Here is a 27779-nt window from a genome sequence, read left to right on the forward strand (position 1 = left end):
CTGTTTTTTTTTTAAAGTCTTATCTGATTGGTTGTGGAATAAGGGGGCGGGTTTAATGTAGTTACCGAGTTTTGTTTGTTTAGCTCTTTAAAAATGGCTTTGTTATAACAGAGATAGGAGTGACACACTAGCCTGTGGTGTAAACGTAAATAAATATGTTACACGGTAATATTTCGTGAAAAGGACCTAAAATATATTTTGTTGAAATGTTTGAGTAGGTTTCTGTGTTACTCTGAACAGCCATGTTTTCCCCGCCCCTAAAATTCCTGTGTGTCTGAGGAGAGGCGTAGTTACTTAAAGACACGAGAGAAGAAGAGCTACCTGTTCATGAGCAGCACTACACGTTAAACCAGTGCCAGGAGAGAATTAGTGACAACACTGAGATAGTACATTTCCGACTTCCCAAGCGAAAGAGTGGCCTTTATTGGCTACATCAGCGTCCTCTCGAGCCGTGTGGTGGAGTTTGTACTGACAGGAAGGCAGTCCACAGGCTCGCGCGCGCGCTCTCTCTCTCTCTCTCTATCACACACACAAACACACATTTTCTTTCTAATAATCCTCCTAAACACACGGCATGGAGATACTGGACAGCAGTGAGCCGTTTTTACACTGGGACCGCAATCTGAGCGAGCTGTCTGAGCCGGCAGACAACGACAATGTCCTGTACAGCACAGTAAGTAGAAGTTTAAAGATGCACGGAGGACTTTCCCAGTGCTGTGATTACTCCTGACTCGGTTTGTGAATGCATGTGTGATCACATCCAAAGTTTCCCAGCAGCCAAACGAGTTAGGATCCAGAGATACCTTGAGGAGGTTCCTGGCTCCTTTGGCTCCAGAGGAATAAAGTTCAAACGGTGCAGGAGATCCCTGACATATATTAAAGGTGCAATAGGCAGTATTTTTCATTTCTTACAAGTATAAATAATGTGGGGAAAATATGTAGGAATGACCAAAAATAATAGTTTAAGACATTGTCTCAGAACAAACTTAGAACTTAGCTGAAAAAAATACAAGTTTGGAAACATGCCATCCGGTCCGGAAAGTATGTTTGTATTTGGATTGTTAGTCATTTTGTAGACACGCCCCCAGCATCCTCTTAAAGGTGCATTAGGCAAAAATAGTCAATGATTATATAGATGGGTTATACATTTGAATTATTTTTTTTAACTTCTTAATTGTCCCACCCATGTTCACAAAGCTCCTCTGGTCCGTAGAGTGTCTATAAAAATGGTTAATGATATAAAAATGATAATTATTTTTATCATGTTCTACATATTTTGCAGGTTGTTTGTACATATAAGAAGAAGAAAAAAAAACGACTGTTGCACCTTTAAATCATTATGTGGATAATTTTACAGTTTATTTGTGTAACTCAGCTTTCAAGCAGTTGAATGTCCGAGTGTGCTTGAAAGTGACGTCATGCCAGTCCTTGCTAATTAACTCTAGTTAACTTTAGTTAACCCACCATAAGTTTTGGGAGCAGAGCTTTGTGTACATGAGTGAAAATGGAGGTGGGCTCAATGAGTAAAAAAAAAAAAAATCAAATCTTATTCAACTCCACCTATTTAACCATTAGAGACCTATTGTTTTTTTTTTTTGTTTGTTTTTTTTCACAAATCTTACAACACACCTTTAAAGTACAATATGATAAATTGCAAAACACACACTAATTACAGCCTTCATGTTGCCAGTAGTCCTGATTCCAGCTGTCTGGAGTTACGTTCTCTAAAATTAAGCCTTAAGGCTATGGCTTCCCAAGGCACAGGGAAGTAGAGGAATCCAGTATAATGAGTAGCAAAAAAGATTCCTATGCCTCCAACACCTTCTCAAACATTTTGGAAGGATGAATTTGTCGCTCTGTAGAACAGTACACACTATTTTGTGGATCAGTTTGTATCGGACCGTGAAGTAGAGAATAAGGTCTTTGTTTGTGGATCTTGGTCCTGGTCAAGCACAGACATTTTCTTCACTTTCCTTCTCGCTCCCTCTCCCTCACTTTCTGAGGTTTTGTTGACACAGAATTCCTCACAACAGTGCCAACTTGTTTCTCCTCCATAGCCTCATTCATCTCCCCCTGGGAATTCAGGTCTTTTACACGTCAGGAGGTCTGGTAACAACATTTGCATGACACACGTGGCTCACATCTGGGATCTTCACATCTGGCATAGCTATTCTTGCTGGCGGTACCGGCATCATTTAAACCGCTGTTTATTTCACCACTCCTAACCATTAGGTTACTTCAACAAGTCATGAAGTGACTATATGACATAATATTTTATATAAATGCTGTTGTCACATGGGCATCGTTCCCCTTCTTCTTCTTGCCTTGTAGAAATTTAGCTACAGTAACAGCTTGTGATTACAGTCTTCCAACGTTGTGGATAAACTCCAATCATCTCCTTTCTCCTTGGGGGTGAAGCCGAGTTTTTTCCGCTAACCCCTCGTTCTTTCCACTGAGCCGTTATTTTTTAATTATAATAATTTGAACATATGATTTGGTAGACATAAACACCAGATGATAATATTCTAAAATTATTATAATTTGAACAGATTGTCTGATAAATATCAGGAATATTGTAGTTGGTGACCTTCAGCCTAGTTAAGAGTTCTATCATTGTAAGAGGTGATTGAAATCCTGCAAAGGAATATGTATAAATAAATATTTTTGGGTATTTAGTATAGGTTTTTAAGTAATAGCCAACAACTAGTCGATTAATTGAATAATTGATGGATTAAAAGATTATTGAAATAATTGTTAGTAATTATATCATTGTAACTAGTTACGTGTGTAACTCTGGACAACTCTGGATAACTCTGTGAGAGTTCCCTGTAATTCAGAACCAATCCCGACCCAGCAGGAACTCCAGGTGAGAAGGTTCCAGGATCTGATCCGATGACTATATGACAGTACTAACAGTATTAATATAATATAATCTTTGTGTGCAAGAAGGTATCCAGGTGATTCTCACCTACCTAGTGTTCATAGAAATACAGCTCCATATGTAACTAGCATTAAAACCCCATCGCTTGGATTAAGCAGCTTTTATTGGAGTGAGGTCAGAGTGAGTTATTGAGAAGTATCATTAAGGGTGTGTTGTTTGTGCTCGGGGGCTGTTAAAAGACACTGTCACCCTCCACCTTCCAGTATCATACCGTACTGGTGCCAGGATCTACGTACGGATTTAAACATAGGAAATAAAATCCAGGATGTGCTTAACATTTCTTTGGTCCTGACAGTAAGCTTGCTGAGGAGACACGAGTTCAGCCTGGAACAACTCTCTGGCTTCTGTTGCTATCTGCAATCCGTTCCGTTCTGTCTGGACGCCAGCTGTGCCATGCTGCCGAATTCTCCCATGACTCAATGCTGAAGCCATGCCGAGTGCGTCAGCTAATCTTGCGAAGGACACTGCTTAGAAAAACAAGGCCCTTTCAGTAGAGCCTCTGGATACACCCTGGATCAAGAAACAGGAATTATTCTAGGGGCTATTCCAGCGGACGGGCCACATTCCACTTTTAAATATTTGTACCGCGGGGCATTATGATATTTAAGTTTTGTTCGGTGGTGCCAGTTACTGAGCAGAGGTTTTTCATAATCAGTTCAACCCCATTGTCACTGGTTTAGTGTAGGTATTTAAATTATGACCCTGAAACTTTTTGCATGACTTGTAACTACTCTGATTGCACCAGAATCATGTAAGGGTGATTTTATTCATGCTTTACCCATGCATGTCAGTCTCTCACTCCGGGTTTAAGGGCAGCAAATTGTAAACAATTGTATATTACACTTTAAAAAAAATTACACTTTCATATCACAGTATTTTTTCATGTTTGAAATAATATTACTACTCATGTCTTTCTGTACTTGTCTCATTAGGCAGCTTTTTTTTTCTGAAGCTATTCCTCCTGAACAGAACATATTTTGAGTTGTTTCCAAGTAGGGCTGGGAAAAAGGATGAAATAATATCGATATCAGAATAAATTATGTCACAATACACTTTCCTAAGATGTCATGGATATCTTGATATCCTTTTCTAACATTTTTGAATGTTTAAATCATTAAAAACACAGGTGATTCGATACATTTTTTTCTTTCAGTGTTAAATTTTTACTTATTTACTTTTTATCAATAATTTTTTTTTTAATATGAAAAAATATTTCAGTAGACATTAATTAAGTATCGAACAAATTCTTTTGTAATGCAGCACTACTTCCTTGCTGGCAGTTTGTTATTAAACCTGTATGGCATGATACATATGATACGAGTGTCATAGAATCGTAGAATAATATTGTGACAATGTTTTTTTTCCCTTATCATGTCACTCCAACCCTATTTCCATGACAATATGGTTGAACGTCCAGTTTTTGGCACATGCAGGAAGACGATAGAGCAGGAAGTGTTTTAAAATGGCATCCTGACAACCACAGATGTGGCACTTTGTGCCAGATGTTAAAATGCTAAAAGAGAGGGGTTGGCCTCAAGTCTTCCACAGTGCTGAACAGATTTAGAAAGCCTGGAAGTGGCTCAGCGAGAGGACAGAATGGTCATAGTGTCTCAGTGAAATTGTAGCTTTGAAATAAACCACACAGTTGGCATGGTGTAAAAATGGTGTAAAAATACACATGTAACAAAATACACACTCGTCCAGCCATGTCCAGATAGCACGGATTGCGCCAAACAAGAAAAACTGATCACGCAGACTTTATACACTTATTCACCAAATTTATAAAACCTCATAAATAATGGATGACCATTTGGTGCTTCCCCGAATCTGTTGCATTATGCAAGTAGAAAACTGAAAAACAACCCCAGAGGGGGTTTTATTTGATATTCCAATGTTTAAAAAAAATGTGTTTGCACGTCAGTGTCACTGAAGTAATGTCAGAACGTGATGACACACACACACACACACACACACACACACACACACAGTAACATGGTATATCAGGGTGTGTGGAGCCTCTTTATATTTCGTTCGTGTTTGTCACTAGGAGAATCTGTGTCAAAGGCTCAGCCTAAAATAAGCTCAACATAATATAATGCTTTTGGTTTATACAAACTCTGTCTTTTACCTGAAAAACAAAATCTTTTTAACTGTGGAGTTCAGTCTTCTGCTTTAGATGTAATAGTAACATTAATCCTGCAGCAATGTGTTAATTAATTCTCATAAAGATAGGGATTAAATACTGTGTGTGTGTGTGTGTGTTCATGGTGAAGGAGGTGAATAGAACGTGCTGCTGACACACTTGTATTAAAAACCTTTTTCATGCTGCGTGTTTGGGCAAGGCCAGGCCTCTCGTCACAGAGCTGTCTGTCTTTTCGTCTCTCGTTCCCTGTGGGTTGGGTGGACACAGCCTTGCCTGTTCTCCTTCGGCCCAGGGCTTCTGGGAGATATTGCACCTCACTGGTATCCTTCAGAGCCCCCCTACACACACACACACACACACCCCTCTGTTCTCCATGCCCATGCTCTTGGTATTGCTCAAGCTGATGTTTATAATGTGAAATTTCATACCGGGTGCTTTGTGGTAAAGCGTTAAATAGAACACAGGGTTAACACTGATCGCCTTTCTTATACTAGATCAGGCCTAACCTACAAACTGACATTCCCTGACTCTTTCCAAAGTAGTGTTAGGTGATGTTAGAGAATATGCTCTGTCACAGTCTTATGCTTCATTCACAACCTCCGTGCATTCAAACTACAAACTCATTTAAATATAAGAAGTGCTGCTATGTTTACTGTTCATGCTGTGAGCAGCCATGTTGATTTGACGTCACTTGCTGAACTCAGAGGACATGGAGTTGAGAAGACCACCCCGAAGTTAGGAGTAGGAATTCTGTGTTGAGGGGACGTTTTCTTTGGTTTTTCCTGGACAGGGGTCAGGAATTACGAGTTACGACCTCTAGTGGAATGCAGCATTATGCTGCCTTCGTGGGACCTTGTCAGTGGTCATTTGCAAGTTGTGATGTCATTTCCCACCATAGGAAACATGGGCACAGCCACATAAGCGTGTCTTGTTTGCTGTCAGCGCACGTAAAGCTCATAAAAAAACTACTTTAACTACATTTTCAAAGTTACAGGCCTGAGTGGCTATTGGTTCTATTCTACTATAGTGAACTTAAAACATTCATGCAACATTGTGGACTGAAATTTCAGCACAGCAACAACAGCAGACGATAGCTAGTAGCTTAGCAACAAGCTTGCCAGCTAACATTAGTTATATGAGTGATAACTCTCATGTTGATGATTACCTTTTCAGAACTGGTCAGTATGGTCAGTGTTATAGATTTAACCAAGTACTTTGTCTGGATATTAACTGATTAAAGCAGATACTGCTATAAAGTAATGTAAAAGTGGAGAAGGGGGACTTTACACTGCTCACAGTGTGAGCAGCCATGTTGAGTTGATGTAAAAGGGGAAGGAACTGGTAGTTGAGAAGTTTACCCCAAGTTTACGAGGTGAAATTTCAAGTTGAGGGGGTGTTTTCGGTGGTTTTTAACCATTTGTAGGTGGGGAATTACACATTGCAATTTCACCTTGAACGCATTAGACCAGAGTCTCGTAAATGTGTAGATTGTCAGTTTTCCCAGCATAAAGTCACTGCTACGCTAAAAGTATGTGAAGGCCATTGGGCCGTGATTTAAGATTTAAGCTTATGTGTGCATAAAAAAAGATTTGGACATTAGCAGTGCAGCTACAACAAATCAATCGATAATACTGAAATGCTTCATTTTTTTTAATATTGATATCTGGGGTTGGGGATGCTATAAGGCAAGCACATGCCCGAGGTAGCTGCCCGCACCTCTACACAACATTGGAGAGGATGCTGCAACCTGAGCAGGGCTTTGCCCTTTACCTTCATGAGAACAAACCTTTAGACACACACACTCTCTTATTCCCTTGTTACATGGGCTCATTTTCCTCTCCGTGTAGCCTGCCCTCTGTAGCCATCTCACCTTTCACTCTCTCTCTCTCTCTTTCTGGGCTTACTCTGAATGTACCATGAGCAAAGGGAAGGTGAGTTATGGATATATTTAGAGGTTATTGCTTGTGGGAGTATCAAATGGCTTAAGCTCCTCTTGTTTATTCGACAGTAGAGCTCTTGTTAATGTTGTTCCCTATTCTATTCTTTCTTTATTTATGTAACTCTGATTTGAAACACAAACCATGTTTGTTTCTTTGTTATATAATTCATTTCCCTTTTTTTAATGAACTATATATCTTACTGATATAGGTTTGGTAAAATTCCATACTGTTTTCAATCCAAGAAAATAGGGGATGTGTTATTTTTGGGGTTGATTAGTCCTGCTCACGCCCTTGGCTGCTTTCATGGTCTGCAATAAGGCAAAATATACCCTGCCTTAAATCCATAATTACTTAGCGTTTCATTTGATGTGTAAGGCGTGGACTTTCACCACTGTGGCATTTAAACATTATGTTCCTAAAAGCAAGGTAGGATGTAGGTATCACCAATAACGTTAACAAGTAACCCAACAGCTCTCCAAACCACCACGCTACTTTCTGGATCCCTAGAATTCATGACTCTCTTCTTTATATTTGCATCCCTCTGAGGCCAGTCATCCTGTTGCTTAGATTAACTCCTACGCAGTGATTTAATTTCTGAAGACAGCCATTTCCTGCGGTCTCCAAAATCATCCAACCCCCACTGTCCTTCCCTTTGCATTTTACACCCATGTGTTTGCCTGTCCTAGGGGGAAGGGAACCTGAGAGGTACTCTGACTCCAAAAACAGTTTTGTCATGGAACTGGCAAGCTCCGAGCTCCTTTTATCTTGCACGCAAATTCCTTACGATGGAAGTCACGATGACACACATTTCAGCCCAAACAAAGCTCATGGACAGAGCCAAATTAGTGCAGCAAGTCAGACTTGTAGTAGTTGTAAGGGCGTCTGGTTCCTTTATCACTAAACATGGCTGAAAACCACTTGCTTTTACAGGAAGAGGCGTTGGCTGACTTTGCAAAAACCAACCACAGACCTTTAGTGGGACCACTGTACAAGTAGACACATGATATTTCTGGTATCCCAGTAACTCACCATTAACTGCTGCAAGCAAAATTTAAAAAATGGGATGCTGTGTCATAATGTTCAGGAGTTTATCCAGATTTAGTCCCTCTTTGCTGTTATAATAATCTCCACTCTTCTGGGAAGGCTTTCCACTAGATTTTGGAGCGTGGTTGTGGGGATTTGTGATCATTCAGCCACAAGAGCATTAGTGAGATCAGGTAATGATATTGGATGAGGAGGCTTGGGGTGCAGTCAGTGTTCCAGTTCATCCCAAAGGTGTTCAGTGGGGTTGAGGTGCAGGACACTCGAGTTCTTCCACTCCAACCTTGGCAAACCATGTCTTCATGGTGCTCACTTTGTGCTCATGGGCATTGTCATGCAGGAACAGGTTTGGGCCTCTTAGTTCCAGTGAAGGGAAATTGTAACGCTACAGCATACAAAGACATTCTATACAATTGTATGCTTCCAACTTTGTCTCACCAGTTTGGGGAAGAACCACATATGGGTGTGATGGTCAGGTGTCCACATACTTTTGGCCATGTAGTGTATTTGTGTACACAGATATACAAATACACAATCAAATAGCAGTGTTTAAGATTTTTTTAAGCTTGCGGCCAACTTACGTGTAAAATAGGTATCAGACCCTCCGATGGCTGCGCTGAGCATCTAAGGCTGAGCCAAACTGGGGTCACGTCCTGAATAAGAGCAGAGTATCTAGAAGGTGCTGTGGGATCGTTCTGCCATTGTGTTAAGGTTAGGACTTTGGTTACAAACCACACACACCGTGAGAGCTGAAAGGGTTAGGTGTTTCATTGTTGTTTTTTTAGGACTGGCTTCAAAGCAAGTAAAGGGAGAACCAGTTGTATTGTCACAAACTCTTGAGGAATTCCGAGCATCTGTATCTGGATAAAATGAGTCTTTTCTTCCCAAGCAGAATGGAGTAACGATCTAAACATGCTACCTCCTTTTATATTTCTAGTGTGTGGCCATTTTCATTTGAGTAATTTTTAAAATTTGAAGTTACTCAAAGCCCATGTACGGTTTACAGATAAATAATGTAATAATAACAAACCAATGTTTGTTATAGTCAAAGTTGGAATGCCTTCACATTTCTCCACAGCCTTACTGTGTTATTGTATGTTTAAGCATAAAAGCATACACTCATCATCCAGTGTGTACAGCTTCACAGAAACTGGGTCCAGTTTCGATGAGTCTGTGCACACTGTAGCCTCAGGTTCCTGTTCTTGGCTGACTGGATGGAACTCGATGTGTTCACTGTTGTTGGCATGTTGTGCATTCTGAGATGCTTTTCTGCTCACCACGGGTGTAAAGAGTAGTTATTTCAGTTACTTTATCCTTGCTGTCAGCTCAAACCAGTCTGTCCATTTTTCTCTGACCTCTCTCCTCAACACAGAGTTTCTGCCCACAGAACTGCTGCTCGCTGGATGTTTTTTGTTTTCCACATTCTGTGTGAATTCTAGAGACTGTTGTGCTTGAAAATCCCAGGAGAGCAACAGCTAATGAAATACTCAAACCAAACCATTTGACACCAACAACCATGCCACAGTCAGAGTCACTGAGATCACATTTTTCCCACATTCTGATGTTTGAGCTGTACAGTACGATTTTATGCATTGCACTTTTGCCACATGATTGGCCGTTTAGATCATTGCATGCAATTGTTTATTACACAACAATAGCTTCCCACCATAATGAACACTCGGAACACATTTGTATGGAAACCTGCTGACTAACTAGGCTGCCTACCTGACTAGATACCTGATTAACACTTCAAAAATGGTGGAACACCCATAAGATACTGCACCATAGCATCAGATTACCATGCCCTGTAGGGCAGAGGAGAAATGATATTAAAGAGAAACAGCAGTGATGTTCTCCAGATACCATCCGCTCATTGGCCACTGCTTTTCAAAGGCAGCATGTCCTTTTGGACGTTGATACAGCCAGACAGCTCAGTCACGCGTGGGTTTCCTTCTTTCAGATAAGCTCTTGCTGCCCTTTGGTTCTCTTTTGTTCAACTATAAGATATCATTCTGAACAATCCTAATACCACTTTTGGGTTCTTCTCATACCGATCAAACACATCAGCTGCTGTCCAGAGTAAACTAACCAAATCGTTGTGGTCTTATATACCCCCAACCCAACCTTTAACCTTCAGCAAAATCATGGTATTCTTGATTTCAATCGCTAGAGCAACCCAGTGTATAAACACTACAAAACAACAGGAACTCGTATAAACAACAAGACTCTTTAATGGACAGTACCACTGAACTATGACCTTTGAAACATGGCCTTGCTAGCAGTCAACACCACTTGGCACACAATAACAATAAATGCTGACATTGTATGTGTACAAGGCATCTTTCCAGATAAAACAAGGTCTCAAAGCATGGAACTTTAATATATATATAACATATGAATATATAATTTATTTTATTTATAATTTATAAATAAAATGTATTATTATTATTATTATTATTATTATTATATATAAGTAAAGACTGTGCTGAGATTTCTCAGACAGATTCTCTGCCTGAGTTGGGATGATGCAACGGGGGCGGGATTTTAGCTCACATGTTTAGAAACTGCTGTTGAAATCCGAATGGAACAGACACGTGTTGGACCATATCACTACACCAGGTCAGAGAACGAATAAAGACCAAGGTACAAATTCACACAAGAGGCATGACCTTTGCCCGTGGAGCGTGCGTGTGTGTGTTATTGCACACTTATTGGGGCAGAGTATCTCATTCTCATCTGTTTTTCTGCTCTCGCATCAACCCGGTTAGCACATTCCTCCCCCACTCTGCTTCCTCCGGCTTACATTTACACACACCCCAGGGTGGCTAGAAATTACCCTCTGAATTCTGTCACTAACAGTAACATGGCTACCACGACCTCTCCAGATGGGTTTCGTATAAGAAATCTCTGCTTTTCCAAACGCAGACACACGCTCCCTTGTGCAGATTTTCTTATTCACACACCATGAACAAAGAAGCCTTCTCTCCCTGCGTTCAACCAACACCTCTCAAGAACCCACTAACCCACTGCCATAAGCCTTATTTATACAAAGTAGAGCACAGTTTTTATTTCTGATCAGCATTTTTTTAAGAGACTTACACTGCGTTCTATATTTGTCATATCTTAAAAGGAAAACGATGACATCCTGTTTAGAGCTTTCTGTCATCCGGGGTAGCCTCTTTCCACACAGGGCCGCCCAGCACTTTAGGATAATTCACCATAATTGTCTTACCACACGTCCGTCAGTATGCGTGTAATAACAGATCTCATTCACAAGCGATCCCGTAATGATAGAGTTGAGACCTCCAGCCTTTGTAGTCATCATTGTGACACAGGACCATCAGTTTAAAATCCTTATATCGTTGTATGACATAGAACTCCCTTCATAATGCTATATCCCGTTATTCACAATTAGGGAATTACTGCTGCTACTACTGCTGTCAGTCTCCCAGATCATTTTAGAGTGGTTAATGAGCTTGTAGTCACATTCTACAGATATAGACATGTGCATTTGGACTGGCATCCTGTGGGATGAAACAAAAACCCGGTGGTTTTTACTGTCATGTGGGCAGGAGTGGGCAAACAGACATGAAGCTCAGACGAAAAAGAAAAGGTTTCAGCAGATTACTCGTACACACAGTGTTCATTCTTTCATCTTCAGGAAACACTTTATCTTGATTGCTTTGCTGAAGTTTAAGTTTCTAATTGAAAATCTTGTATCACACCTCGTCATTGTGGCCGCTTACTTTCACAGGAAGACGTTATCTATCACACACTTTGCAAACAACCGAGCATTAGGGCTGGGCAATACAGCAATATTATTTTCATACTGTGATATACGAACATCATGCACATTTCTGAGTGTCATCACTCAAGCAAACCACCGTCACTCTGCATTCGACTTTCCTCAGAAGCGGGAAGCTCAGAATTATGTCATTTCCAACCTCAGTGAGTTCGAGCGACAAATTTGGAAGAAAAAAAAACTCATGAATGCCTCCATGTTAGCAACAAGCTAGCTGTGATGAGTGATGTACAGTCAGGTCCGGAAGTATTTGGACAATGACAGAGTTTCATTTGTCTTGAAGTAACGAGGGAATGGACCGCACCTGGTCAATTAACTTCTTGTCAGTCAATTATACCCAAATAGTCCAAATACCTTTGAGCCCATGACAATGGAGGTACTTTGATGAAAATGGCTGTAATTCCTAAATGGTAAATGCCATATTTTTGTGGAACATCTTAAAATAAACCTGAAAGTCTACACTGAAAGTCTACACTTCGATCATGTTTTATTTCAAATCCATTGTGGTGGTGTATAAAGGCAAAATCACAAAAACTATGTCATTGTCCACATACTTCCAGACCTGACTATATATGTTCCTCCTCAAAACAGTGAAGTGTATCGTCAGTGTTATAGATTTAACAAGCGAATATGTCTGTATGTTGATTGATCTAAAGCGAATACTTGTATATGCAGTCTAACTCATTTACAGGTAAGAAGTGCTGCTGTGTTTACTGTTCATGCTGTGAGCAGCCATGTTGATTTGACGTCACTTGCTGAACTCGGGGTTGAGGAGACCGTCCTGAGTTCCCGAGTAGGAATTTCATTTGAATTTCACCCCTTTTGCTCATTAAATACCTTAAATAATATATATTTTATATAATTATGCACTAATTTGTTGCCACTATGTTAGCTAAATCTCTATGAAATATTTTCATACATTTTATCCATTGTATCGTGTCTTAAAATATCAAGTTGTGACACTTTTTTTTTGTCGGATTGTTCACCCCTAGGAACCACAGACCTTTTCAGGAACCTGCCGGCTAATGTATTGTTAAATCATTTACTCAACGCTAACAGTTTAAATTTAAAGGCATGATGTATACAGTATGTTGCCCCAGAAAGGAGTATTGTGTTATGATTTTCAGAAGGATTTTGCTTGTGTTATGATACGGCTGTGATAGCTAATACATACAACACGACCAGATATTTTCTTAAAGTGTGCTGGAGATTTTGTTCGTCTGTGTGTGTGTGTGTGTGTGTGTGTGTGTGTGTGTGTGTGTGTGTGTGTGTGTGTGTGTGTGTCTGTGTGTGCGCGTGTGCCTGTCTGCGCAGACAGAGCTGCTTTTACAAGGTCTGGTGTGTGAGCCATGATAAAGCTGGAAAAAGCCAGACAGAGCATTTCTGACAGTCTTGAGCTCACACGTGTGTGCTTGATCCTACACAAAAAATCTTTTCTTTCTCTCCACTTCTCTCTCTCTCTCTCTCTCTCTCTCTCTCTCTCTCTCTCTCTCTCTCTCTCTCTCTCTCTCTCTCTCTCTCTCTCTCTCTCTCTCTCTCTCTCTCTCTCTCTCTCTCTCTCTGAGTCAGCCTGTAATTGAAGCCACATGTTTGAATTCTTGCCATCTTTTACAGCTCACTGCAAGTCTCTGCGGCTTTCTCAATATTTCCCCTCATTCCCATTCCCTTCGTTTTTTTTTTCTTTCTGATTTAAGGCTTCTTAGAAGAAACGTTTATTTATTTGTTTGTTTCTTTGTCAGAACGTTGCCTTGGTGTCTTGTTTCTCCTTCTGTAACCGATCTTACCCCTGAATCTCAGTATTTATACCCTGCATGCAAACAGAGTATTTTTTCAGTGTAAGAGGTAAAATGTTAGATCCTGAAGTTGGACCCTGATAGCATCGCATCTGTGAAACAACCTGATTTGTAAACGCGACACTTTTAATTTCTTAATTTATTTCCCAATGAACCCAGTGACCCAGTGGGTGTGTTGCATCGCTCAGTCGAGTTTGCAGGTCTGTGCTGGTAAAAGGCGCTTTTGTTTGACCTGTGTCCTGAGCTAGACCAATCAATCTGCTATTGTTTACTGTACCCCCTCACACACACACACACACACACATATCCATGGCCTGGCCAATAAACCCCATTACACCCACCCACTTACACAAGCAGCAGTGAATTTTAAATGTCACGCTCAGCAGTGATTCTTCTCGGCTTTTTAGATGATGGGATCCTATCTTCAAGAAAAGATGCATCCTGGTCTCTTGTTTTTTTTTTAAATAGGAGAAATCCACTAATGGACATCTGGCAGCGCAGATCCTGTCACACATGCCTTTTATTTTGCTGAACTCAGTAACCCTTTGAGATTATTTTCCTGATGTATGGCTCAGCAGTAAAATTTTAAAGTTGGCATGCCAGGGATTTAAGCTTTCTGCTAAATGACGGTCTTCACTGCAGACTAGAGAATTCGCTTGGAGCACTGCAGTACTGTCAGGGATGTAACATGCAGTGTATGCAGTATAATCTTGTATTTTGTCCTGCTTTTGTAATAGCATTTCCAACATGACTTGTCTGGATTTTTCCCATACTTTCTTCCTAATTTTTTCTTGGCCAATTCCCACCCACCAGCCAGCTCCCTCATGTCTTATGACAGCTACCAAACCAGGTAGATGGTAAACTACAGATGGCCATGGCATCATCAGGATTCACCCATAATGACGTTACATTACATACATAGATTTATAATTCACTTGAATGGAGTTTCTGCATTTTTGAAGCTTTAGAAGTAAATCTTAAGCAGTTCTGTCTCAAGTCATGAGTCCTCTTGGATTATTTTTAAATGATTAGTTGAACATGCAGCAAAGGCCTGTTCTCAGTTAACAAACCAGTTCAACCTAACTCATCCCATCTCAGGAATTCCACCTATTCCTTCCCCAGTTTGCCTGTACAATGATGACGTAAAAATCTGCTGAAGTTTTCATTTATGTAATCGAGCTGAGGTTGAGTGACTTGGCCTTGATGGTCTACCAGAGAAAGCTGGCAAAGATGGCTACTCTGTGGGAGGAATGTAGAGAAAATGTCCACCAAACAGACGAGTTCTGAGGTGCACAGCTGCAAAACTCGGCTGGGGTTTGAACCAGCAGCTGGATGATGGTGCTTCAGCTTGTCCTGACTTGTTTGAGGGAAGCAAATGCTTTTGCAGGATGAGAGGGAGGGAGGGAGGAAGGGAGGGAGGTAGAGAGGGAGACGGAGGTGAGGAATAAACTATATGCCCTCCAGCCAGATATCAGAGGAAGAGCTCGAGCTTGCTGATTGTACTGAATGAGATTAGATGGCCTCTGATTGGTGGAGTGAAAGTCGGCTTGTCTCGACGGCGGGTTGCGGCATTGCTTTGACTCTGGTATGCCGGCTGTGAAATGTGACATCTAAAGGATCCTGCTGAGAGTCGTTTAACCACTTGTATAGGGTGTAATTTAAATAAGCACCAGCCCCTGGCTCAGCAGCTGAACCTGAGGCAGTTAACTGGGTCAGGAGAACCCCTGTAGGTGTGTAGGTGTGTTTTCTGAACTTTCAGAGAACGAAAGTGGCAATTATGGTGTATATTATGAAGACACAACACCAGACACGCACCATCATAAGCTTTTGATGCTTTACGTAATTACATCATTTCCTGCCCAAAAAATAAAATCATACTTTTTTTTAAATAACAGATTTTCAGCTAGATTTCTTTGGTTTTCCAGACTTTTCAATTGCCTACAAACAAGTACAACAAAAAGACAACAACGAGAATCTACAAAGAACTGATTAAGATCATTCTAATGTCTCAGCTCATTTTCACATTTAGAAATTGTAATAATTTAAGAAATGAATGAAACTACCCATTGGATGTGTTGCAGTTTCCTAACAAATGTAGATATCACATTATTTTCTACAATTAAGGCGGGATCTCGGGTCCTTTTCTGTGTTGCTGTGCAATTGTCCTACTTTTCTTTTTGTTGGTTTGTGATCGGAGAGACACTTGATGTAGATCCTGCCACGGACATGACCTTTATATTTAGTCAAAATGCTCCAATGAATATGAATGTAGAGTTTGTTTTTTTGTCAGAAAGGTAAAATATAACCAGTAATTACCATTTCCATTGCCTGGCAAAGATTTCAAAGTGCTGAAACACTCGCTGTCATAAAATCTTTTTCTTTTCAGTTTTTGTCTTTATCCAACATTGTAACCTCAGCCAAATGTAATTCATTTTCTTTATAGGCGACTGATTAAATGTCTGCCTTTCACATTCAGTTCAGCACTTAATAAGTTTAACACTACATATTTCTTATGTTTTTATATTTTGCATATTTTTAACATTTTAGTATTTTATATTTTTCTACACTTCCATTTCTGTAAACTGCTGGCAAGAAATTTGCCTCTGTGACAAATAAAGCCTAATCTTATCTCTTATCTCATCTTATTTTGTTCCTGTTTGCAAATTCCCAAACACGTGGCTGTGTTGTTTCTGTATGTGCATCCTTGCATCGTTTCTGAACCTCTGTCTCTCGATCTGACCCTTGCAGCACTTCACTGAGCTCCTGGATGACCTGTCTCAGGAGGCCCTACTGGGCCAGCTGCTGAGCGACCCCTTCCTGTCAGGGAGGAGCGAAATGATGGATGTGGAGGAGGAGCTGAGCCCGGCCTCTCCCCCGCCTCCTCACATCCAGGCCGAGCACAGCTACTCGCTGAGCGGAGACTCGCGGCCTCAGTCGCCCCTCTCCCATCTGACCACGGAGAAAACCAGCAGCGAGCCTGGTGAGTGCGGGGAAAAGCCTCGCTCAGGCAGATAACAGAACTTTAATCTGATATCAGTCTCCTAAACTCCTCCTCCATTTTCTGCAGTGTAGCCTATTGCTGCATGAGTGACACATGTTTACCTCAAAACAGTGAACTGTATAATCAGTGGTATAGATTTAACAAGCAAATATGTCTGTATGTTGATTGATCTAAAGCAAATATTTGTACGTACAGTATAACTCATTTAAAAGGTAAGAAGAGTTGCTTTGGTTACTGTTCATGCTGCAAGCAGCCATTTTGATTTAACAGCACTTGCTGAACTCAGGGTTGAGGAGACCGTCCCACGTTCCAGAGTAGGAATTCCGAGTTGAGGCGACGTTTTCTTTGTTTGGAATTACACCAAAGGTTGGAAATTACGAGGTTACCGCCACTTTGGATAGGGTGGGTTAAGTCAGTCTGTTTTACGATTATTCCTTATCGCACTGTACGACACAATCCCAAAATCTTGGCAGAATTCTATAACAGATTGTGCAACAACATGTTCTTCATGTCAGATCATACGATGAAGATCCTAGAGCTGCAATTAAATAAAACGACTATATTCTGCCTTGCTGCAGCGACACAGGCCAATTAGCTAGATACACACCTGGAAGCTGTAATTCCTTCTCTTTTTCTTTCCATGCCATGTCTCATATTGTCCTGTCGTGATATAACCGTGATGAGACATTATAGAGACGTCGTGTCTGCTGCCGCAATTTAACAAACCGCGCTTCTTTTAAATCCCGTATGTTTCGTTTACATTTCGCCATCTGTAGCTGTCCCGTGATTTTTGTTTAATCCTACACCATCTTCCTGTATGTTTTTTTTTTATATTATTTTTTTTTTTTTAGACGAGTTGTGTAGCAGCTCTCACACTCTGAGATGTTAATCAAAATTTTCGGACACTGCAAAACATGACGGTCTTTGCTCACGGTGGCACTAATCTGGCAGTGTGTGTGTCGCATTATACGTTCTAAGACCACCGATCTCCACTCCTGACCAAAGATTGTGCTTTACGGTGTGCGATTGTGCCTGCGACAGGCATTAAAACTGGCATTAATGTAATCTTTTGTGCCATAATAATAATAATGATAATAATAATAATAATAATAATAATGAAGATGATGTTGATGAGTGCTGTAGTGAGTGATCCGTTGGCTGTGTGCAGGAGAGTCAGACAGTGAGGACTGGCCTGTGGAGCAGCAGGAGGAGGAGGTGGAGGAGGAGGAGAGGTTAAACCTGAAGATGGAGCCTCTGCTCTGTGATTCTCCAGCACTGCTGCCTACAGTGACTCTCGCACTCACAGTAGACCCAGCGACCACCGCTTCCCTCTCACACACCACACAGCTCACCACACAGGTCTGCCTCCTCTGTACTTTGTTTAATCGAAAACTTTCCTCAGTGTTTTAAAATGAACATGAAACTTAGTTAGAACATACAGTAAGAATGGGAAGCTTGTGATTTAATGCACGATCAGTGAAACCTTTCTGGCCACAAACACATGGCTGCAGACGACAGCATTTTCTTTGGGATACACTCACAAAATTAAAGCTTACAAAGCTGATGTAGCTCTGACTGCCTTCTACTGAGGAATATTAATGTATTTATTTACTTTAGATTTACTCGATTAATGTGTCTAAAGCCCTGTTTGGATTGGATTAGTTTATCAGGGGTTTTTATGTCTGTAATAAAATTATTTAGTCTTAAAACTCTAGTATCATGTATCCAGACAGCAATAAAATGACAACAGGAGGAGCAAGTTTCTAGTCGGTTGTATTTTCTACGAACCCACGTGCTTCTGTTACATGGTCATATGATCCCGCTCCGTTCACAACATGGAATATTAATATTAATAAATATTAATTTTATCAGCATTTAACATTTAGTGACACAGCTAGTCATCATTTACAGAAAACTAAAAGTTGATGATATTGTGTGTATGTGAATATAAAGTAATGATCTCACTTTTCTGAATGATTTTAGTTTCTTTCTCCTCCTGAAAATGCTTTCCCAAGTAGTGTGTGTAGTCGAGGTTTTACCACCCAGACCAAGTATATGGTTCAGTGTCTCCTCTAAAGGATTCATTTTTAGTTTCGCGATTCAGGAAGTGTTTAATATCTGGGGGAGGGGCACTGATACATGTGCTACGAGACTAAATACAGCAAGTAGCATCAGTCAAACATCTTTTTTTCAACCTGAGGTGACATCTGCATAGAAAATCACAGACATGTGTATCCACCCAGGACTAAAAATGATCAGAATGGCCGCTGAGTTTGTAACTTTCTCAGAGGAGGATGGAGAAAAACACCGTCATGGCTGATCCGGATGGAAATATAATCAGAGTAGCACCTATCAGGAAATTTACCCTCTGCTCGTTTAGACAATCTTATGAACGTTATGATGCTTTTGGGAAACCCACAAGACTTATAATGCAGGCTAGTGTCTGCTGATTTAAAAGGATAAAATGATAAAGTGCAGTAAAGCTTTTTTTTCTAAAAATCAGTATATAAATAAATAAACTAGAATTTAATGTCTGTTAATTTTAATGCTTATTAGGAGCATCCCCAAACATACACTGTGAACAGATTGTATGTGTACGATCATATAAATATTGTTTACATTGCTAATATTCAACTTTTTACAACTTCGTAATGAAAAATATATTACACCATATATTACACGTGTGTTGCTATAAAGAGATATTTGCCCGGGTGAATGAGACATTCATTACTAAATACTGTATACTCGGTATTAAGTTTGAAGGAAAATCTGAGCTCATTGTTTGTCATATCATGGGCATGGAGTGAATTTCCCATGTTGTCTCTGTGATCGCTGCAGGTAAAGGAGGACGAAAGCTTCAGCCCGCAGATTAAACTGGAGCCACATGAGGTGGATCAGTTCCTGAACCTCTCCCCTAAAGGTAAAAGCTGCACAGAGTAGGGCGACCTGTCAATAATCCAGTTACAACACCAATATTTACTGAGAGCATAAACTAAACACGGGCAAACAAACGGCTCTCAAACACAAGACCTCAGGAACGCCGTGCATGCTCAGAGTATATATAACTATAAGTTTTAGTAAATAGTGGACTGTGTTAGTATAGCTCATACAGTTATGGCTGTTGTTTTATATATGGTATGTGTGTGTGTGTGTGTGTGTGTGTGTGTGTGCGTGCAGAGCTTGAGGCTTTGCAGATGCCCCCGACTCCTCCCAGCTCTCATGGCAGTGACACAGAGGGCAGTCAGAGCCCTGTGCACCCCTGCGCTCCTGCCAGCCCCACACAGAACCCAGCTGTCCTCAAAGTGGCGCAGCGCACGACCGCCTCACTGCCCAACTCGCTGTCCAACTCGCCCCTGCTCACCGCCCCTCATGTGAGTGTGAAGGAACACACACACACACACAAACACACACACACACACACACACAAACACACACACACACTACTTTGGAGCCAGTAATTTGGCCATTTTTGGATCATTATTAGGATCAATACCAGTAAAAAAAAAAAAATATGGTGGAAGAAAAAAAGAGCTGACCTTGTAACAAAATGGGATTTTTTTTGGACTGTAAATGTTTACCTATAAAGAGTTTTTTTTTTTTTTTTTTTTTTTTTTTTTTTTTTTTATTGAATTTTATTATATTTATATTATATATGATTTTTGTGTGAAGGCTGCCATGTTGTGTAAGTTGTGTTTTTAGCTATGTAATATTTTCCCCCCAGTGTTTTCATTTAAAAACATAGTAGTGTATAATAAAAAAAAAATATATCAGATGGGCATCAGTATCGGCTCAAGGTTTCAGCATCAATATTGATATCGTGTGCAGTGTGCTTCTCAACGACTGGGTCATGAGTTCTGGGAATATCTAATGAAACATTATGAAATATTTCTCTCTGTCTCTTTCTCTGTCTCTCATTCTCTCTCCTTTCATTCTGACAGAAGTTGCAGGGCTCCGGGCCCCTCCTGCTGACGGAAGAGGAGAGACGCACACTGATCGCAGAGGGATACCCCGTTCCCACTAAGCTGCCTCTGTCCAAATCTGAGGAGAAAGCCCTGAAAAAGATCCGCAGGAAAATCAAGAATAAGGTGTGTGTGTGTGTGTGTGTGTGTGTGTGTGTGTGTGTGTGAGAGAGAGAGAGAGAGAGAGAGAGAGAAGGCTCAGTTGTGTGTCCTGTAGTGTAGAACTAGCTTTTTGACCCTGACTCTGCTCTGCATGCTGCGATATGAAAATGATTCTAATGCCATGTCATGATTTCTGTTTCTCAGATTTCTGCTCAAGAAAGTCGCAGGAAGAAAAAAGAATATGTGGATGCCCTCGAGAAAAAGTAAGTGTTTGGAGAAGGGTCAGACGATCGGACTGACAGCTCACTACATGACACGCCCACTACACACACAGCTCACTACATGACACGCCCACTACACACACAGCTCACTACATGACACGCCCACTACACAGACAGCTCACTACATGACACGCCCACTACACAGACAGCTCACTACAAGACACGCCCACTACACACACAACTCACTACATGACACGCCCACTACACAGACAGCTCACTACATGACACGCCCACTACACAGACAGCTCACTACATGACACGCCCACTACACAGACAGCTCACTACATGACACGCCCACTACACAGACAGCTCACTACAAGACACGCCCACTACACACACAACTCACTACATGACACGCCCACTACACACACAGCTCACTACATGACACGCCCACTACACACACAGCTCACTACATCACACACCTACTACACAGACAGCTCGCTATATGACACACCCACTACACAGACAGCTCACTACATGACACGCCCACTACACAGACATCTCACTACATGACACGCCCACTACAAAAACAACTCGTTACATGACACACCCACTACACAGACATCTCACTACATGACACGCCAACCTTAGACATGCTGCACCTGTGCGCCAGTAAATTAGGATTAACCTTAACCTTAGCATAATCCTAATGACTGTCGAAATGAATAGCAAAAACACCTTAGCATCCATGAGTAGGCGTCTCTTTAAGCGGGTGTTATGTCTAATGTTCATAGATGTGTCATGCAGTGGTCTAGCAGGTTCCAGTCAGATGTACTTGTGTGTGTGTGTGTGTGTGTGGGTTTTTTTTTTTTTTTTTTTGCAGAAGAATATTGTATTGCATTATGAAAAGTGAAGCTGAGCTAGCAAACCTTTTAATGCTCATATTGCAATGGTGTTTCTGGCCACAGGGTGGAGACGTGTTCCAGTGAGAACAGTGAGCTACGCAGGAAAGTGGAGAACCTTGAAAGTACCAACAAGTAAGTCAGATCATCCTACCTTTTTTTTTTTTTTTATTTATTTATTTTTTTTTATTTTAAACAAAAATAAAAAAATATGAACTTGGTTGTGTAGAAATGAGATCAGGTTGTGGTTTGCAGTTAGGGATTTTAAAAGGGTGTGTGGAGCGGGCTTTAAAACATAAATGTGTTAAATGTTTAAATGTGATTTTATTCTTATTGTTATCACAGGTCTTTGCTGCAGCAGCTGCACTCCCTGCAGGCCATGGTGGCAGGAAAGGTCCCTCGCTCGTGCAAAATGGCCAGCACTCAGACCTCCACATGCCTCATGGTGAGAACACCAGGCACGGCTTGGCTGTGTGTGTGTGTGTTTAGAGAAAGAGAAACAGAGTGAAGAACACCTATGAAAACAAGAGTGCAGCTTTTAGGAGCATGTGTGTATGGTACACAGATTGTGGGATTTAGTTAACAGGTTTCGAGATGGCTCTGTTACACTGCTGATATCAGTGTTAGTATCATTCTTCCACTGCATTAAATCACTCTGATGTAGTAATGGGTTATCATTGACTTCTTCACTCCTGTCCTTTTTTTTAAGTAAGAATAACACACAACACATCCACATGCTCCGTTTTAATCCCATAACCACTGGATGCAGGCCCCAGCAGTATGTGAGGCTGATATCTAGATTATCTGTCCTGTGCAGTAGTTCTGTAGTGAACTGTACTGTTTTTTGTTGTAGGAATATTCGGATAAACAGTTACACGACACACCACGTTATACCACAGTGCTGTTGAATTCTCGGATCTGATTGGTCAGAAGCTCTGACGTGAATTCAAATCACAGATTTATACTAATGCGCTCGTTTTAATGTTATTGTTTCTATGGCAACATAGAAACATTCATAGGGACTGGTCTCGTGGACGCTTTAGGTAACACAGAAAAACGTATAATCTTTGATATTGTGAGGTTTTGTTTAATGTTTAGGGAAGGAGTCTCCAGCGTCAGTGCTTTGTACCAGTCAGAGGAAATGCTGTAACATTAAGAGTTTTTGTTTGCTTGTTTTATTGACGTCAAGAGAACATGAGGGACTGACTGTTTAGAGATAAGTGATAACAGTGGAACCAATTTAAATGTAACTATAAACGGTTAAAAATATACATATCATTCTTCATGTATTTAAATAGAAAATTTGTTAGTGTTCTGTGGTATAAGAGGAATAAACCTAGGAAAATAATCAGCTTCCTGATGTTTCACATCGGACCACATCACACCACTTCATTGTTGATTATTTTCCTGTAACAGCATGACGTTAGAGAAGCTAATCATATTGAGTGTTTTATTTTTTACATATTTTACGCTCATGATTAGCTTCACATACAACTTTCATTACATGAGAGAAAAGTTGTTTCATTTGGAAGGCAGTATAAGGGCAGCATCTGACATCACATTTAAAGGCAGCGTGACATGTCCTTGCTGAAGACAGTCCTCTAACTCTGTCACTACAGAATTACAGAAGAAGTCATCCTGGAATGAGGAATATGTTTACAAGTGCAGGTTAACTCTGTCGTGTACTTAGCGTTGTCTTTTTGTTTATGTTTTGATTAATTTTTGTTTGTACATTGCCCATTAATAATTTCAGCCTGCATCCTGACAAGCAGCATTATTGAGCAAGCACTCTGCTGTTGTCCTTTAGGTGCTGGTCCTGTGTTTCGCTGTCTTCCTGGGTAGCTTCTACCAAGGCCTGAGCCCCTGCTCATCCATCACAAAGCCTGACCTATCCAGGGAGCTCACCATGCAGGAGTCTTACACTACTACAGGTATTGCATACATGCAAACACAACAAGCCTCATTTATCAATCTTTTAGTAAAGTTGTGTGTACATTTTTGCATAAGCTGAACCAAACCAAAATTTTCTGCCTTTTACAAAAGAAAGGCTGATTGTATTCGTGTGCGTATGTTGATCGCCCTTAACGTGCAAAGTGCATTCCTGACACAGCTCATTTGCATGTAGTGACGCCCACAAAACTCTATAAAAGGTCATGTGCATAGACAGCTGGGAGCACGAAATGAATGATGAGGGTAAAGGCAAGGCAAGAAAGACAAGTGGAAGTTATTTTGACTCACGTCTATGGCAATAAAAATACTTAATAATATTAATAATAAAAGGTGAGCACTAAATCCTCTGTCAGCTGAGGCGTTTGTTTACGGCTTATGGCTCTGCGCAGACAGACCGGCCCATCCTCCATTTATACGCCGCCATTTCTTTTGTTATAATTTACAGGTTTGTGTTGGCTCTCTTTCTTTATTTTTCATATTCTTTAATTAATGCCAATAATATAAAATGACTGGTTTTCACTGAATGTTCTCAATGGTATTCTTAGTCTCTGACTTAGTGAACTAGCATGAGGATGTGTTTTTGATAGAGACACCAATGCACTTCTGTAAGTCTCTCTGGATAAGGGGATCTGCTAAATGCTGTAAATGTAATAAAAGTAAGCTTGACAGTATATTTTAAAAGTACAGTAATCCATAAAAATGATATGATTTGATCAAGTCATTAGTTAGTCAGCTTCATTAGTTAGTCTCTTTCTGCATAAATTTACACACACTCGGGAAGACGAGTAGGATACGAATGTATTTTCTGAATTTACAGGACTTTCATGAATACCAAACTTCCTGTGTAAACGCTCACACAAACAATTTGCGTATAAATCCGTTTTTTATCCAGTGTCTGAAACTGACTGTTCTGTCCACCAGTGAAGTCCAGAAACCTCCTGGCTGTTGATGAGCATGGTGTAGGTGACGAGCCCCGTCTGTCAGGGCTGGGCGGAAAATATCCAGAGTGGGACGCGCAGACTAACGACATGGCGATGTGGCGCCTGGAACAGCAGCGCAGACTCAAACAGGCCACGCCTCAAACTCCAGAACCCAGCCCACCTTTCATTCAGAACAACGGCACCAACACACAAAAAGCCCTTCTCATTGACCTGCACACACACAGGTAACGCAACTCCTCCGAATGTTTAACAGACATAATGCATTCATTCCGACTCTCTTCAGTGACTCAGTGAATCAGTTTGAGTTTGTTGTTTGAGAAAGACTCGAAATATGGCAGACAAATCTCAGGACTTCCGGGGAGAGCCACTGTTGGGCCATCTGCTCACTGGTTTCTGGTGTTTCATCCAATATTTTCCAAATCTAATTCTCTTTCCAAATCCAATTCTCTTTCCACAGGTCAGTGGAGTCACAATCCAGCGAAAGCCCAAAAGTCATTGAGCTGGAGAGAACAGTGAACGAGCCGTCGTGAGGATGGCTGGTCCTCCTCGAGCTCACCTGCACCTCAAGGGCAGGAGGAGACACACACCCTCTCTGTATTTATAGACCTCCTTTAAGTATTCCTTTCACTATTTTCTTTTTTTTATGATAAAAAAATTAAAAAAGAAAAAAGCAATATTATATCATTCCACCATTATATATAAAATTTTGATACTATGTTTTAAAGCTTTTTTTTCACATTTTCCTCTTCTGTGTAATGTACATATGTTGCGATCCTTGAATTTGAAAAGCAAAATGGTGTCCTTCTGGTCTTTGGTCTGACGTCACACACCCCTGGGCCTGTACTTATTAAAAAAGAAAAAAAGAAATCATGTTTTCACTCTCCCTCACAGTCAAGCTATTGTAAAAACCTAATATGAAACATGAGAACTTCCAAACACGTCAACATCTGAAAATGTCTAATATTTGGATATTAAGGTTATTATATAAAATCATGCTGATCAAGAACAGTAGTTCCTTCATATCACATCATATTTTGCTGAGATTTTTTGCTGGCGGTTTGGCTATCGCTGTGTGTAGACTCACAGTGTTACAGGATCGCGTGTAAGAGTGTTAGGTTCAGGTTAAAGTGAGTGTGCTAAAATGTGCTTTAAGACCAGGTTCAGGAAACACAGGTTTAGCAACAACTTTAAGCAAATCAAAGTTTTTCTGTTATAGGCGAGCAGGGAGTGAATAGTACGAGTTATTCTTATCTATACCCATGGTGCATCTGTCATTTGGCAGAATTGAGTTCCTCTTAAACTGGCACAGATCCATGTCTATGCTAAACATAACCCAGGCAGGTCAAGTGTTTACATTTGCTGAGGTATGAAAATGTCGCAGGAGCAGACACTGACGCTGAACAGGGTGAATATTTTGTGTTAAGATACACAGTTTGTACAGTTTTTTTTTTTTTTTTTTTTTTCTTTGATCCATGCTAGATGCAGCACTCCCAGCATCTGAACGGTTTTCTGTTCAGCTTGATATCTCGTTAAATCTGTAATAGGCAATACTTTTCATTTCTCACTAGTACAAATAATGTGGAAAATTACTGTATGTATGATAAAAAAATAACAGTTAAAGCAGTATTGTCTTTTTGTAAGACAATTGTAAGTATTGTCTCAGAACAAGTGTATTACGCAGCTTGAAAAAAAAAACCCAGTTTGGAAACCTGTCTTCAGGTCTGGAATGTTTGTGTTTGGATTGGCCTCCTGTCAGTCATTTTATAGACACGCCCCCAGCGCACCTTCACATCTCTCTTAAATCATTATGAAGAGAATTTTGCTTGTTTATATGCCATGAGTTGTAACTTGGCTTTCAGGAAGTTGAATGATATCATGACAGTTCTTGCTAATGCTAACTCTAGATGAGTCAGCATCAGTTTTGGGGGCGGAGCTTTGTATGCATGGGTGGGAAGGAAGGGTGGGCTCAAAGTAAAAAAAAAAAATTATTTAAATCTTACTCAACTCCACCCATTTTACCATTAGAGACTTATTTTTCACAAATCTTGTCTAATGCATTTTTAAAGATAGTCAGACATTTTCTTTTTAAAAAATCAGACCACATATTCTGATAATTGAAACACATTCTGTCAGTATTCTCCTCAGATTACAGCACTGTCAGTAAAATATCAGCGTAAACCGCAGCCTTTGTGGTGCCCCAGACTTCATGAAAAAAAAAAAAAAAAAATGAGTGTCACTGCTCATCTGTCCATTCAGAAGGCTACTCCTGTTGGTCAACATGATTGAGGAAAAAAGAAAAAAACCAAAGAGATGTATTTGAATTTTGAGTTTCTGAACTTTTCTCATATTCTGATAAACAAGAAGCATAACTCACTTCTGCCTTCATCATCTTTGTTGTTGGGACTATGTGTTAAATAATGAAGATTTGTAAATGTTTTGTTCTGTTTTTTTTTTTTAGCTGAGAGGGAGAGTGAGAGCTTTAAAGTAATTTTACTGAAAGAGGTTGTCATGGAGTGGACCAGTGAAAGCTGATCACAAATAGATGTTAATAATTCTATAGATATATATTGCTTTCTGCCTTCTAAAGACATGTGGCCACGTTTTTCTCCTCTACCATCACAGCCTGCACTGTTTTTAGCTGTTTTGGGTTAAATGATGTGTTCTGGGAGAGTTTGTCAGCTGTCCAGATAGCGAATGATGTGATGCCCAGAATCTCACCTGCACTGTATCTCCAAAGAATCAATGTATTTATTATTTTTTAAAAACATGTTCAATCCTTTTTTTTTTTTTTTTTTTTTTTTAAACATACTGCCACATGCCTTTATTTCTTGATCTGATGCAACTATTTTTATATGGAAAAATGTTTTGGATATGATTTTGGACGCCATCTATGAATTCACACTGCATTATACTGTACTCCACTTAAGCGAGAGTGTTCTGAAAACAACGTTTCTGTTCTATTACAGTTCCATCATAAAACACCTGTCTTATCTTTTCTTTATATGAAGTAAATATTTTCCTTAGAAAAGCAGAATTCTTGAGT

The 27779-nt window shown here is 40.3% G+C and overlaps 1 protein-coding gene across 1 annotated transcript; it reads left to right on the top strand.

The window, feature by feature from the left end:
- Positions 1-76: 76 nt before the first annotated feature.
- creb3l2 (cAMP responsive element binding protein 3-like 2) lies at positions 77-27770 on the top strand. The gene is made up of 12 exons (XM_026923336.3): positions 77-673; positions 16409-16640; positions 17830-18020; positions 19500-19581; positions 19839-20032; positions 20600-20746; positions 20927-20985; positions 21912-21980; positions 22191-22290; positions 23653-23776; positions 24717-24960; positions 25194-27770. Exons 1-12 carry the CDS (start codon positions 575-577, stop codon positions 25264-25266), a joined length of 1614 nt encoding a protein of 537 aa, XP_026779137.3. The 5' UTR covers positions 77-574; the 3' UTR covers positions 25267-27770.
- The last annotated feature ends 9 nt before the right edge of the window (positions 27771-27779 follow it).

The sequence above is a fragment of the Pangasianodon hypophthalmus genome, chromosome 18, assembly GCF_027358585.1.
Source record: "Pangasianodon hypophthalmus isolate fPanHyp1 chromosome 18, fPanHyp1.pri, whole genome shotgun sequence".
NCBI classification, from domain to species: domain Eukaryota; kingdom Metazoa; phylum Chordata; class Actinopteri; order Siluriformes; family Pangasiidae; genus Pangasianodon; species Pangasianodon hypophthalmus.